At 37.6% G+C, this 13,968-nt stretch overlaps 1 protein-coding gene across 1 annotated transcript in view; it reads right to left on the bottom strand.

Annotated features, from left to right (window-relative positions):
• The window catches only part of LOC107724919 (phosphoglucomutase-like protein 5), a 26,109-nt gene extending 12,473 nt beyond the window's left edge, over positions 1-13,636 (bottom strand). The window contains exons 1-7 of the mRNA XM_016534024.1: positions 13,029-13,636; positions 10,947-11,109; positions 9,800-9,946; positions 9,592-9,717; positions 9,317-9,507; positions 8,241-8,395; positions 1,279-1,394 (exon numbers count right to left, since the gene is read on the bottom strand). Coding sequence (XP_016389510.1) covers positions 1,279-1,394; positions 8,241-8,395; positions 9,317-9,507; positions 9,592-9,717; positions 9,800-9,946; positions 10,947-11,109; positions 13,029-13,286 — 1,156 coding nt within the window. The 5' untranslated portion in view covers positions 13,287-13,636. The remainder of the gene's footprint in view (positions 1-1,278; positions 1,395-8,240; positions 8,396-9,316; positions 9,508-9,591; positions 9,718-9,799; positions 9,947-10,946; positions 11,110-13,028) is intronic.
• Between the last annotated feature and the right edge of the window lie 332 nt (positions 13,637-13,968).

Below are 13,968 nucleotides of genomic sequence, written 5' to 3'. Positions count from 1 at the left end.
CTTGACACCCCGTTCAACTCCGGGTACAGAGGGAAATGTGTTTTGTGCGAACAATGAGTCCGTTCATGCGCTCAAGCATTCAACCGCTGTGATAGCGGAAAAATAAAACATAGATGGTGGCCTCCGACCCATCCTCGATCTCAGACACCTGAATCGCGCTCTCATGAAGAGGTCGTTCAGGGTGATTACACTGAAACAGATCCTCGCGCAAATTCGGTACGAAGTGCATGGAAGCGGCTCTCTCTCCTCTGAGACAGATGGGAATCCGTATTATCAATTACCTCGACGACTGGCTCGTTCTGGCCCAGTCGGAGGCAGAATTAATATCACACAGGACCCTCCTCCTCAGCTACCTGGAGTGCCTGGGACTCAGGGTCAATTTTGCCAAGAGCTCGTTGTTCCCCAGCTAGCGAATTTCGTTCCTGGTAACAATTTTTGACTCAGCCCAAATGAAAGCTGTAGTCACGCCGGAACGAGCTCTGGCCATACGGAGGCCGGCAACCTCCTTCGAGATCGGTACCACTCGCCCTCTCAAAGCGTTTCAAAGGATGCCGGGCCTCATGGCAGCAGCATCGCCAGCGCTACAGTTGGGTCTGCTGCGTATGCGCCCCCTTCAGTGCCGGTTGAAGCCACGGGTTCCAACCCATGTGTGGCGTCACGGACGCCTGCATATCAGGGTGAGTCAGGCCTGTGTATCGTTCAGAACACAGGTCATTACGCTCTCCGCGCTTCCTCCAACTGAAGAGGACAGAGAGCTATCTCTGCTCTGCCCCGTCAGAGCTCTGAGAATCTATATTGAGAGTTCTGCACCCTATAGGCGGTCGGAACAACTCTTTGTCAGCTTCAGTAACCGCACCAAAGGGCTTCCGGTTACGAAGCAAAGACTCTCTAGATGGATAGTAGACTTCATCTCTCTAGCGTACTCTTCTTTGGGCCTCCAATTCCCCATTGGAGTACGGGCCCACTCGACAAGAGGCATTGCCTCGTCTTGGGCATGGTCCAGTGGTGTGTCCATTACTGCACGAACCAATGGCCGTGCAGTTTCACTGCGTGAATGAAAAGGCTTCAGTTCAGGAGAAAAAGGCTTTTTTCCCATATGTGTCTAGCAGACACAGTACTCGTTCCCGTATCTCAGGGAACCGAGGTTACGTCAGTAACCGAGTACGTTTGGCACAATATACGGACAATACTGTAATTTAAATAAATTTTGACAGAAGATTCATGATGACTACTGTAAACGCTCAAGTAAGGCTTTTAGAGGGCTCTGATGGCACCCACCTGTTCCAAAGCTCTCCTCTCCACAGAAAGAACACCTCCCAGAATCCATCAAGTTGCCAAAGAATCTCCAGCCTGTGGGAGTTTCATAAAGTGCCACCTTCATAGCCTTAGCAACCCTGTAAACAAACAGGAAGCATGAGTATTCCCAGTGCAATCCTACTCAGAGTTTATTTAGACAAGATCAAATCTAAAAAGAAAGACATCATCTCATTGGCTAACAGCATTACCCCTTTGAGTATGTGTAAAATAGTGTAACTAGCTGCATGGCACTGCAATGTAAAACTGCAGGTTAAAAGAATAAATGTTCTATTGGTACCTTCAGTAGCAATTTATATTTGATATAATATAATATAATATAATATAATATAATATAGTGCAACAATAAAATTTGATTTTTCCTTCAGCACAATGTCATGCTGCCAAGTGTTTTCAGTGTGTTTATGAGTGTTAGCAGGACTTGAGCTCTGGACCATGTCAGCTAAAGAAGTCTAGGGAATGTCTTTGCATAATAAGATGAAGATGCATGTTGTCTAGAAGTTTTGTGAACACAAATCCATTTTCAGACCCCTTTTCATCTTTCATCTGTAAGTCAGAAAAGGACTGAAGGAAAATGAGAAATCATAAACAGACCACAGGCAGATAAAAATTACTAATCCATGTTTATATCTAAATACAAGACTATATGGTAAACAGCGGACAAAGGACATACTGTGAAAGAAGACAGATGTTGAGGTAATGATCATTTAATGTACTCCAGGCAAAGAAATTACCATTCAGCTTTCTACACACTCATTTTGTAGTACATTTAGTATCTGTCCTTTTGACTGATTCATAAATTAAACTGCATATTTTGTCTTCTCAATCCAGTGTCTTTATAAGGCAAAAAGCAGAAAGAAACCATGCTGACATTTTGGCTGACATTTATTTTGAGATTCAGCCATGTGCCTGGAGGAGCAAACAGCACTTTAATCATCGGTGTGTAGTCTACACCTGTTTAACTTCCTTATTCTGTCAAACTCCTGTGAGCTGTCACAGAAACAGGCCTACTTCTGGACAAATACTGTCATACAACATTACTGTTAAGACAGCAAGTTTTGTATTCGGGAATTGTAATCATTCATGGCTATGAAAATGAAAGATATTCAGTGTCAAAATGAAAGAGATCGAGAAAACAAGAGGAGGAACGCAATTACAAGTCTCCTCCTCTGTTTGTTGATCTTGGATAGTTGGCTAGATTCATAACTATTTTCAGACACTGCAGTCTGGCATTATGGGTAATGAGTTGCTGAGATCCCATCAGATGAAGGGATAGATGAGAGGAAACCGATGTAAATGAGAAGAGTAAAGATGCAGCTGTTTACTCATGGGTGGAATAAATATGGGAAAACAAGTGTTATTGACTCAAGGGACAAGGAGCAGAATGGAAAGCCTGGCATACGGACAACAAACTGGAATCTTTGACCCCTTGACTTGTTTTCAATGATTTATTCTCATATTTGTGGCCAACACAAGCAGCACTATCTCTAATCCAGCATCAATTTTGCATGCATATGTGTTCATGTGGGTGTGACTGGATTTTAACAAACAATTCTATCTAGAAAAGACTTTCCAAACCATTTGGAAAATAATGTGTTCAGCAGGGTTTTAAAGTCAGCAGCTGTTTCTAACCTCAATCTGGCAATAAACCCAATTATCAACTGGCAGAATGTTAGCATGAGCTGACAGTCTCATTAAGACACCTTAAAATTACAAACAAATAATCAGCTTTTTATGCATTTTTTTCAGATCAAAGATTCATATTATTTCATATAAATTGTGAAACTTTCATCACTGGCATCACCAAATGGAATTGCAAAAGTTGGTTGAGCCAAAAAAACAAACAAAAAAACCCTCAGCTGAAACAAGCTACTTTTCTTTTTTTGGGCATATATATCACCTTAGCAAAAGTGTTGTTGTCATGTTTTCATTCATAAATCGGCAAAATATGGCTTACTAATTTAACTGATGGTTCATTCCTGAATGAATAAGTGTTGTTGAGTGAAAGGATTTAGTGAATGATTCAATGAATCACTCATAAAGACAGTCGCTTACTTCATTCCTGAATGAATCAGTGTTGTTGAATAAATCGGTTCAGTGGATAATTCAATGACTAAAGCCCGTTCACACCAAATACGATAACTCTAAAGATAACTATAAAGATAATGATATTAGCATCCACACCGGCGGACAATATCGTGTTTATTCTAAGCGCATGCTCGTCTGCCACTTTAAATTCTCGAGCTCGTTATAGCAGGATGGATTCTGATTGGATGTCAATGTTTGTACCATTCATCAGCTAGAAAAAAAATCATTTTGAAAGTGATTCCAACGATATTTTTTCTCTTTGCCTTTATCGTTATAGCTGTGGTGTGGACTCTGCTATTCTTTAATACTGAGAACGATTTTTTAAAACTATATCTTTATTGTTACCTTTATAGTTATCGTCCTTGGTGTAAACAGACCTTTACTTATAAAGACAGTAACTTGTTTCATTCCTAGGGATGTAATGATTCACTCAAATCACGATGCGATTCAATTCATGATACTGATTTCACAATACGATTTTCTCACAATTTTTTAACAGAGTTAAGACAAATTAGAAATGAAAAGGTGTCCTTTTATTATTTCTGACATTATTTCTCATTTCTTAGTGAAATTGAAATATGCCAAATAACAAAACTAAATAGAAATTTTAAAACAAAAACACAAATGAAAGAAATCTCTTCATATAAACAAACTGAGGCTTTGTCTGTGCTCTTTCCATTTAAAATTAGAGGCATCCACTGCAATTTAATCACAATCCAAACAAAGATGCTGTATACATGCAGCATAAGCAGTTTTTAATCTAAATTGGATTGTATAGTTTTGAAATTTGAAGCAAAAACTGAATGGTCTGACTTCTGTTGTGTGACAGCAGAACAGCAGACAGGCTGAATAAGATGCGGATTCACTCTCTGAAAGCAGGTGGCGCTTATGGAACATGCAATATAACGTTTACTTGGTTACCGCTGTACACAAAGCAGTGCTACGTGTAAACACCACTTTAATATGCATTATACAGAGATGAGATGAAAAGAAAATACCATCTAAACTTTTCTAAAGATAGTCTGTTCCCCTTAGAGATACATTCATATAAACTCCCACCTATCGCGATTCATTTAGCATCTCAACCGATTTGAATCGTCACATATTTTTATTGATTTTCAACTGGCTCGGGGTGCATCATTACATTCCTATTCATTTCTCAAATAAATCAGTGTTGTTAAATTAATCAGTTCAGTGAATGATACAATGACTCACTCATAAAGACAGTCGCTTATTTGGTTCCAGAATGAATCAGTGTTTTTGAACAAATTAGTTCAATGAATGATTCAATGACTCACTTAAAAATAGTTACTTACATTGCAAAATGAATAAGAGTTGTTGAACGAATCATTTCAGTGAATGACTCAATTAATAACTCATAACCTACTGGGTGAAACAATTTAACCTGCAGAAAGAGTTACTTAAAAATCTCACCACTAATGCACAAAAAGTCCCAGAATGTAATATAAAGATGCATGCCATTTCTAGGAAAACAATCATTAAATTAGAAAAGTTTAAAATACGGTTACAGCAAACACACTAGGACTGCAGTTACAGTTAGACTGGATTGTCCTGTGTATATTTTCCCCATATTTCATCAGTTCATTCTCAGTGCATGGTCACATTGATAGTGCACATTCTCTCTTCCCCTTCCCACGTGTAGGGAGCACGGCAGATGTTTCCTTTCCATCCTTACATCCCTAAACACACTAATACGCACAAATACAGTACAAAGACACAGAGCTACTCCACTCAAACACAGCTCAGCAAACACACACCAGACCTACAGCACACACATGCTCTAGTAGATTATCTCCACTGCCACTTAACAAACACACACTCATGAGAGGTCCATAGTATAAACACACAGCCACAGCCTAGAGCTCGCTCGTTGCCTAAAAAGGTTTACAGCAGCAGAGACGCCTCGCTCCAACTCACACCCCAAGAGACATTCATGCCTCAGAAAAAAAGATCAGATTAGTTGGACAGAATGATACAGATTCATGAACAGAGACACTTAAGGATTCTCTATCACCAGCTCCAGAACTATAAAATCTGACTTTTAAAGACTCACAATACAATAATGTGTTGATTACGGTTGATTTCGACAGCTAATTAAACAGGATCAGTTCCTCTTCTGACTTGACGCTCTTTTCTAGTGGTGTTGGGAATTACAATTTATGGTGTGAACGATTAAAAAGTAAGTGTATCCTTATAAACAGCTGTGCAGATAATATTTCTATATTTAATATTTATAATAATTTATATACTGTTATAAGAAACTCTCAAAAAGCAATAAATTCATAAACACCTTTGCTGGAGAATAATATGGTGAAGGCATACATGGCAAAACAGTATTGTTTGGTTTGTATTTTTTTATTCATTCTTAATGATCATACATCACATTTCTACAATGGCATCCCAAACTGAAAACGTTTGCTTTTGCATGATGCAACATCCATTAAATTTCATATAAAGATGTATAAATTTGAAACTTTAACTTTATTTTCTTTTTATTGAGTCAAAACGTCAGTTTGTGACCACTCCATTATTGGTCAGAAGTCTTTTTTGCTACACTAATTTACAGGTCAAAATTCACCAAATTTTAAACTTTAGTAAAGTAACAAATCCTGCCATTTCCATGCTGCCACATTCACATGTGTGCAAATGGAAGCGAATGGAACAAGAAGTCTAGTGTGGCCACACCTTTAGCCTGGAAGGCAACAGCTCAGATTTGAAGGGTGACTTCAGTGTAAGGGAGAATGTGAAAGAGAACAATCTAGAACTGTTTCTAGGCTGGGAAGACCCATACTTACTTAACTATCATTTACAGAATGGAAAACATGACACTCTGCTTAGCTATGGCTATACTTCATAAGGTATAACTTCAGGCCAAACACAGTCAACTTCTCTTTCTTTATCTTAGCCACACCAGTAGTTAAATTCTCATTGACACTGTGTTTCTGACATTGAATCAACCTTGCAAAGCCTCTAGGAAGTGAATAATGAGTCACAGAACAAAAACAATATGGATGGGAGGAAATCAGGGTTAATTCTGGTGTTATGACCCAATGAGCACTTTCTGGCTCTTTTTAATGACTGATTGGGCAGCGCTAAATAACATCACTTCCTGTTTGAATGCCAGCATTGTAGGGACAGTGCACCCACTATCCCTACAATGCCTCACAAACCTGTATGTCTTTCTTTCCACTGTGAAACTAACCAAAATAACCTATTTTGAGAAATGTCTCAATGTTTCATTTGTCCATACAATGGAAGTCAATGGTAACTGAAACGTTTATTTACCAACATTCTTCAAAATATCTTATTTTGTGTTCTGAAGTAAGTAAGTCATAAAGATTTGGAACATGTGGGTGAGTAAATGATGACAGATTTTTTTATTTAACTATCCCCTTAATAAGGGCATTTCATATCAGTCAGGATCACATTATTTCAGAAGGCTGCAAACTTTTGTGCATAGAGGAGAAGTGGGCCAGTGAAGAATTTAGGGTTGTCAGTTTTTTTTGGCTGCCTCATTTAAGTGTATAACAGTGTGAATGAATTTACAAAGTTATCTTTTTAAAACTAATTTTGAAAGCTGAAGTTTATAGGCAAATCTCTGACAGAACTTTGTAGGCTGATCTCAAACAGCACTGTATTCAGACAGGTTTTTTGAAAACTCCCTGTTCCCCATTGGTCAGCAAAACAGACAGCCCCACCCTCAACTCACACCATTGGTTGAGCTGTTGCTGTGTCAGACTATACAATGTTTTGAGCAACACATAACCACAAAATAGGCTCCAAATTGCACGGGATAGGAAAAAGTATTTAACACCCCCAAAAATTACACTTTACATTTAACAAATGTCTTCTGATTGCTCAAAATCACTATTTATTTCTCATAGCACAAGATCCTGTCTCAAAGCAGGCAGGTCTTTAGCATGATGCACCCTGAAAGTTATTTTTAGTGGGGTGAATGGTGTCTGCAGGAGCGCATGTTTGAGCTAACACTGTTATTCTTAGGGAGTGAGTCTCCATGCTGTAACCTCTGGCCCCATCACTAATGCTTTTACCGCTCAGTGTCTTGCACCGGACAGAACGAGAAGTGGAAAACTAATTGTGAGAGAGTGGAAAGATCCTGATGGATGATTTCCTCCCTGATCATCAGCTTATCAATTTTGAGAGCTGACTGACTTTTATTTAAACAGCTCTGAACTCTTACAGTATGTTAAGGGAAAATGTCCCTGACTCTCAATGTGACAGTCAAAAAAAGAAATTGTTGCACGCCATGTGAAAACATTTTAAGTTGAACCAACAGTGTACTTGGCAGTGGGCTGAATAAAAGTGCAAGCAAATAATCTGTAATTAATATTCATGTACATAATTCATATTCATGATTGTGCAGAACAGACAAACCGAATTAAAAGTTAACAGTTAGTGCTCAACATATGGTCATTCTGCGGGAGGTTAGTAGTATGTTTGTATCAGACAGAGCGGTTTGAGTAACTTTTAGTGATGACTTGTTAAATTTCAGCAAGGCCTGCAGCATGTCTGTGAATAATGGCATTTCAGCGCTATCATCTGAGAGCATGGTACACACTATCAGAAAAAAAAAGGTACAAAGCTGTCACTGGAGCAGTACCCCAAGGTACAAAAATTAAAAGGTACATCTTTGTACCTTATTTTTCCCTAAATGGAATCTATTAGTACTTTAAAAGTATAGATATTACAGGTATCCTATCAAAAAATATATATAACACCTACATTTCTATGAATGTTCTTTAGATAAAAATAAGTTTATTTTTTACAGTTAGATTAGCAAGTGTTACTTACTGTACCTGTCAATGGCTGTGCTGGTTGGCATACTGCGGGCAAAACCTCTGATTCCTCTCTGACTGAAGTAAGGGATGCAGGAGAGGTTTGCAGCCATCACTGCCAGTGAATCTGACGGGCTCACAAAGAATCCATTCTCACCCATAATCATGTAACGATCCTATACATAAGACAAGCATATCCAAGATTATACAACAGTTAGTTCTGTCATTTAATCTGATTAATCATATTTGATCAAAGGTACTTGTTAATTGATCTATTACATAAAATAACCAGCTGCTGCATCTTTTTGAAAATGATGAAGAATATCATTTTCACTATAACACTACTGTTTAAAAGTTTAGGATCGATTGGAAAGAAATAAATTCTTTTATTGAGCAAGGATGCATTAAATTACCAAAAGCTACAATAAACATTTATATTGTTACAAAAAAAAAATTTTAAATGCTGTTTTCTTGTATTTTCTATTCATCAAAGAAGTTAAAAATCCACAAACATATTAAGAAATACAACTGTTCTCAAAAGTGATAATAAATGTTTCTTGAGCAGCAAATCAGCATATTAGAATAATTTCCGAAGGATCACGTGACACTTAAGACTGGCTGCTGAAAATTCAGCTTTCCCAAAACAGGAATAAATATCATTTTAAAATATATTAAAATAGAAAACAGTTTTTTTTTATTGTAATATTATTTTAGAACACTGCTGTCTTTCTTTTTGACATAAATGCAGTCTTGATGAGCAAAAGATGTCTTTCTAAAACATTTCAAAAATCTTACCTACCCTACACTTTTGATTGTTAATGTAAAAGTATGTGTTTCCTGTTTCTCACTTATTTGCAGCATTAAGAAATAGAGATAACTAAAAAGAAATTAAAACAGAGTAAAAAAAAAAGATAAATAATAATAAAGGACTGGAATCAAAACAAGACTCTGACAAAGAAGCTGTAAATAATTCAGCAGTCATTTGGTGTAACAGCCTTGATTCTTATGCTTTCTGTCTGAATATTATTCTTATGAAGTTTTTAAATTTTTCTCTGTGTTTGTGTAATTTGTAAGTTATTTGTAAATGAGACAAGCACCCCATCTGCATCAAAAGCGGCCCCAAAGCCAAACTCTCCCCCCTTCATGGAGTCCACCAGAGGTGCAGCGAATGCAGGGTTAGGGTTGGGGTGTTGGCCTCCAAAGTCCTCCAGAGGGACACAGTTAACAGCAGAATTAGCTGGAGCCCCGAGCTCATCACATAAGATTCTTCTGACATATGGTCCCATAACTGAAACAGATGACATAAAGATGTGACTCTACAAACAGATATAAATCTGCATACAAGCATTTGCAACTGTTTACAGGAGTTGACCTCCATTCATGGCATCTATTCGGATCTTCAGCTGTTTTGGACCTGTCAGCAAGCTCTTGATGGCACCAAAGTCAAAAATTCCCCGCAGCATGTTTAGATAGATCTCGACTGAATCCACAATCTCAACTGGAAAACAGAGAAAGAACATTTTTAAGCTCAGCACATGTTATTTGTAACAATAACATGAGAATAAGTTAATACGCCTCACCTCTGAAGGGCTTAAACTTGTTCTCCAAGTCAAAGTCATGACGGCCAAGGCAGGACAGGTCGATGTGGAGGTCAAGGCAGATGGCGTATTCCTCTAGTGTGCGACTCACCTGATGGATCCTCTCCATCACTGTGTCTGGGGATGGTCCTGTAAACAGGAAACAGCGACAGATTTCAACAAAACATCTCAAATATTAAAAAACACCCAATGACAATAAGTTGGATCTAAGAATACTGCATCTGTCAATCAAAAATAGAAATAAGTTTTCAAAGATTTGTAGCTATATGTGTAATCAGGATCCAAAATAAACCAAATTATTACTCTGGAGGAACAAATTACGTTAATTCATTATGTGTGGTATATAAAGTACTTCACAATAATCCACCAAAATGAAAATATAATGCACAACAATGCATATTCACATATTTGGGATATGTGCAATTTCACAAAGAGATGGACACTGACAATTAAACATGATGCTAAAATTGAAAAATTAATTCAAAAACCATTCAAAAATTTGAGACCAGTATATACATATTTTTTAAATTAATACTTTTATTTAGCAAGTACACGATACATTTAAAAAAGTGACAGTAAAGACTTTTACATGTTCACTTTTACAATGATTTCTGAAGGATCATGTGACACTGAAGACTGGAGTAATGCCATTACAGGAATAAATTACATTTTTAAATATATTAAACATAGAAACTGTTATTTTAAATTACAATAATATTTCACAATATTACCGTTTTTACTGTATTTGTGAGCATACACGTTATACTGCATTGGTATGTTTTGCACTGTTTGTCACTAATACGCAATAAAAAATAAAAACCCCATTATAATAATGGTGTAATTCAAAGCAAAATTAAATTTAAGGTAAGCAATATATTTTAGGTAAATTTAGTTCAATAGATATAAATATATGTCCATAGAATATATTTTTACTGTGAGATTCAAGTTGTACAACACTTGGGTTTCATGGTGTGAATACTTTTTCATGACAGCTTACACAAAGGTAATGTTAACACAGTGATTCCTTTAAAGGCTGATATTACATAAAACATACTGAAATCAGAATGTCATCTTTATCATTCTGAAAGTGCATGCATACAGTGTGTCCTATGCTTTGTAATGTTCTCACCTCCATTAGCAACATTAAATTTGATCCCAAAGTCTCCTCCTGGGCCTCCTGGACTGTGGCTTGCAGTGAGGATGATTCCACCAATGGCTTTTATCTTCCTGATGATGCAGGAGACCGCTGGGGTGGAAAGGATTCCGTTGTGTCCAATTACCAGACGGCCAATCTGAAATCAAGTTTTGGTTTTATTGGTGTGAAGTTTGATTTATCACAGTCAATGGAGTCCAGTGTTGTTTTGGACTCTGCTGACTTTCACTGTATGAACAAAAACATAAAACTTTCTTTAAAATATTTCATTTTGTGCTCCACAGAAGTAAGCCATACAGGTTTGAAATGACAAGTGTAAAAGTGCACTTTCTATACTTAAGATCCCGAACAGGCCCTTTGTTTCCAGACCTTCACCTGTCATGCGAGGGTTATCAGAACATTATATGGTGGGCTTTAAACCTGCCACCTTCAGAGGCGCCAGTCATGGCTACTGCTGCATACCAGATCAACAGCTACATTTGTCTGGAAGCTCATTCCTGTAGGAGTGACAAGCTGACTCAGGGACAAAACTAAACAGCAACACACACTAACAATTTCTAAGTACTCAAATGAGTCTTGACATACAATCCCATCTGCCATAAATTGCAACCTCCTTTATCAAGAGTCCAGATTATTGACAGATACTTCCTTTATAGCTCACAAGATAGCAACCCAGACATCTCAGCAACTTTGTGACTCATTAAGCTTTACAAGATCAGCCACTTTCTATAAATAGTGAGTTATTTGGCATCTCTCACTCAAGCATTTAAAATGATGAACAAGTGCACTGACCCTAGGCTTTTTTGTTGTTGTTGGAGTAATATACCAATTAAATAACTCACTAGGCTGATGCTTTGCTTAGCCCGTTGCTTTTACTTGCATCTCTGATGAGTGTGAACTGTATTCCCAGCACTCTTTGAGCAGCTTATCCATATAAGGTTCTGCTTTTGGATACACAGCCTCAGTACATCATGCCTCTGAGAGCTACCGAGTTTGTATGGAAGAATGGCACTGATACAAAGTAGGAGAATTAAGGATGGAAGGCTGGTTTGACTGTATTTTATAATATGAGTGGAATCAAAAAAAATTAGAGCGTCACAAACAATGACTTGGTTTCATGCTCAGACTGAACCAAACATTATATCTTCATTAGAGGCACAATAAAACACACTAGAAATGATGATGAATAGAGTTTTGGCTTGTGGCCATATGTTCTGGGTTTCCCCATAGCGCATGAACATGAGAGGTCAAAACAAGGGAAGCGGCGTCGCTCCAGGAAGAGTGTGCAGGGGAGGGATGGCACAACAGATAAGACAGGATACATTTGGCCAGGCCAGCACAGAGATTTAGCTCTAAAACTTTCTCTCATTACATGCACAGTTTGTGGCTTCTCAGGTTTTCCAACAAAATGCTCAGCCGTTTGGGATATCAAAATCCAGATACTCTTGAATAAAAACAGATATGACCATATATACTATAAATCCATGTAATGTTATTTTAAATCATGAAACTACCCATGTCGACCAGATACACGACAAATCATGCTAAAAAGTTTTTCAAAGACAGGTGAAACGATAATAATAATGAAAATAATAAAATAGATTAATAAAAATAACAAGACTGAATACACCAATAGGTAGGTAGGTAGGTAAATAAATAAATAAAAAAATCTATTTTTTATTACATAGATCAGAAAATCTAGCAATTTTTTTTAGGAAATTATAATTAAACAAACAAATAAATAATAAATAATGCATTTTTGATTAGACCAGAAAATCTATCATATTTCTTAGGAAATTATAAATAAATAAATAGTGCATTTTTTGTTTGTTATACAGATTAGAAAATGTATAACATTTATTAGTAAGTATGCAAGTAAGTAAATAAATAAATAATACATGTAAAGACCTTCATTAATCTAACTGGTATGTTATATTTTAACGATTTAGATCAGAAAACCTAATAAATGTATCAGAAAATGCTAATTGAATACTTAATAAATTAGTGAACTAGAAGGGCATGCTTGAGAGTTTTGTTTTTATACTAACACCATCTTACCCCGTTGGCAGCTGCCATTTGAACGATGACTTCAGTTGCAGCCCGGCTGAAGTATCTTCCATCGCTGCCCACCACCATAGTGCATCCCTGACGGTCCCTCAAGTCGATGGAGGACAGCAAACTTTGGATATAATTTTGCAGATAGTTCTTTTTACTTTCGAAAACCGCTGTCTTCTTTCGCAGCCCATTCGTCCCTGGTCTCTGGTCATCGAATGGGGTAGTTTGGATAGTCAAAATGGGTATAGGGTTAGTTTCCATGATTTTCTGGAACGCTTCGGGATGTTAAAAAAAATAGTTTGTTGATAGCTGAATGAGGTGAGATGCAGTGTTCAAAATATCGTCAAAAGCAACAGAGGAAGTTCACGGAGGCAGCGAGCAGGGTGCGCCACCTCGCAGTGCGCTTCAGTCCAAGTGGATTATTTGAGACGCGTCCCGTGACGCTTCTTTGGAAAACTAGTGTGCGACAGCTGTCTTCTCATCGCACTGGGACAAACTGTGAAGTAGCGGCACAAAATACAGAAGAAATGGGTGTAAAACGCAAATAAATATTCCAAGATGAGGTCTTACGCTCACCGACACTCTTCTCCCGAGCTGTCGCGCGTACGTTTGCTTGCCAAAAGGCAGGGAGGGGAGAAAACTCTATATAATGAGCTAACGCACTGGCCAAAAATAGCCCATGATGTGGGGGAGCGAATAGTGACGGTGTGCTGCTGTGTAATCGAACGCCTCTACTGTCCGTGGCGCACAAACAGAAATGTCATAACATCCATAAGATTAAGCAACATTAAACAAGACAAGAAGGAATGAGATAAATAACAAACTGATCAAATGTCCAATGCCGAAACAGAAAAGGGAGACCGAGGCTGGTTGGCACAACAGTAACTATGGGTTCGAGTCAGTTAAACAAATGTGTGTCAATTATACAAAAGTCAAGTTAAAC

The sequence above is a fragment of the Sinocyclocheilus rhinocerous genome, unplaced genomic scaffold (genome assembly GCF_001515625.1).
Source record: "Sinocyclocheilus rhinocerous isolate Xijiao unplaced genomic scaffold, SAMN03320098_v1.1 scaffold515, whole genome shotgun sequence".
Taxonomy (NCBI): Eukaryota; Metazoa; Chordata; class Actinopteri; order Cypriniformes; family Cyprinidae; genus Sinocyclocheilus; species Sinocyclocheilus rhinocerous.
The sequence above is the reverse complement of the archived record's forward strand: the minus strand, read 5'-3'. Positions and strand labels throughout refer to the sequence as shown.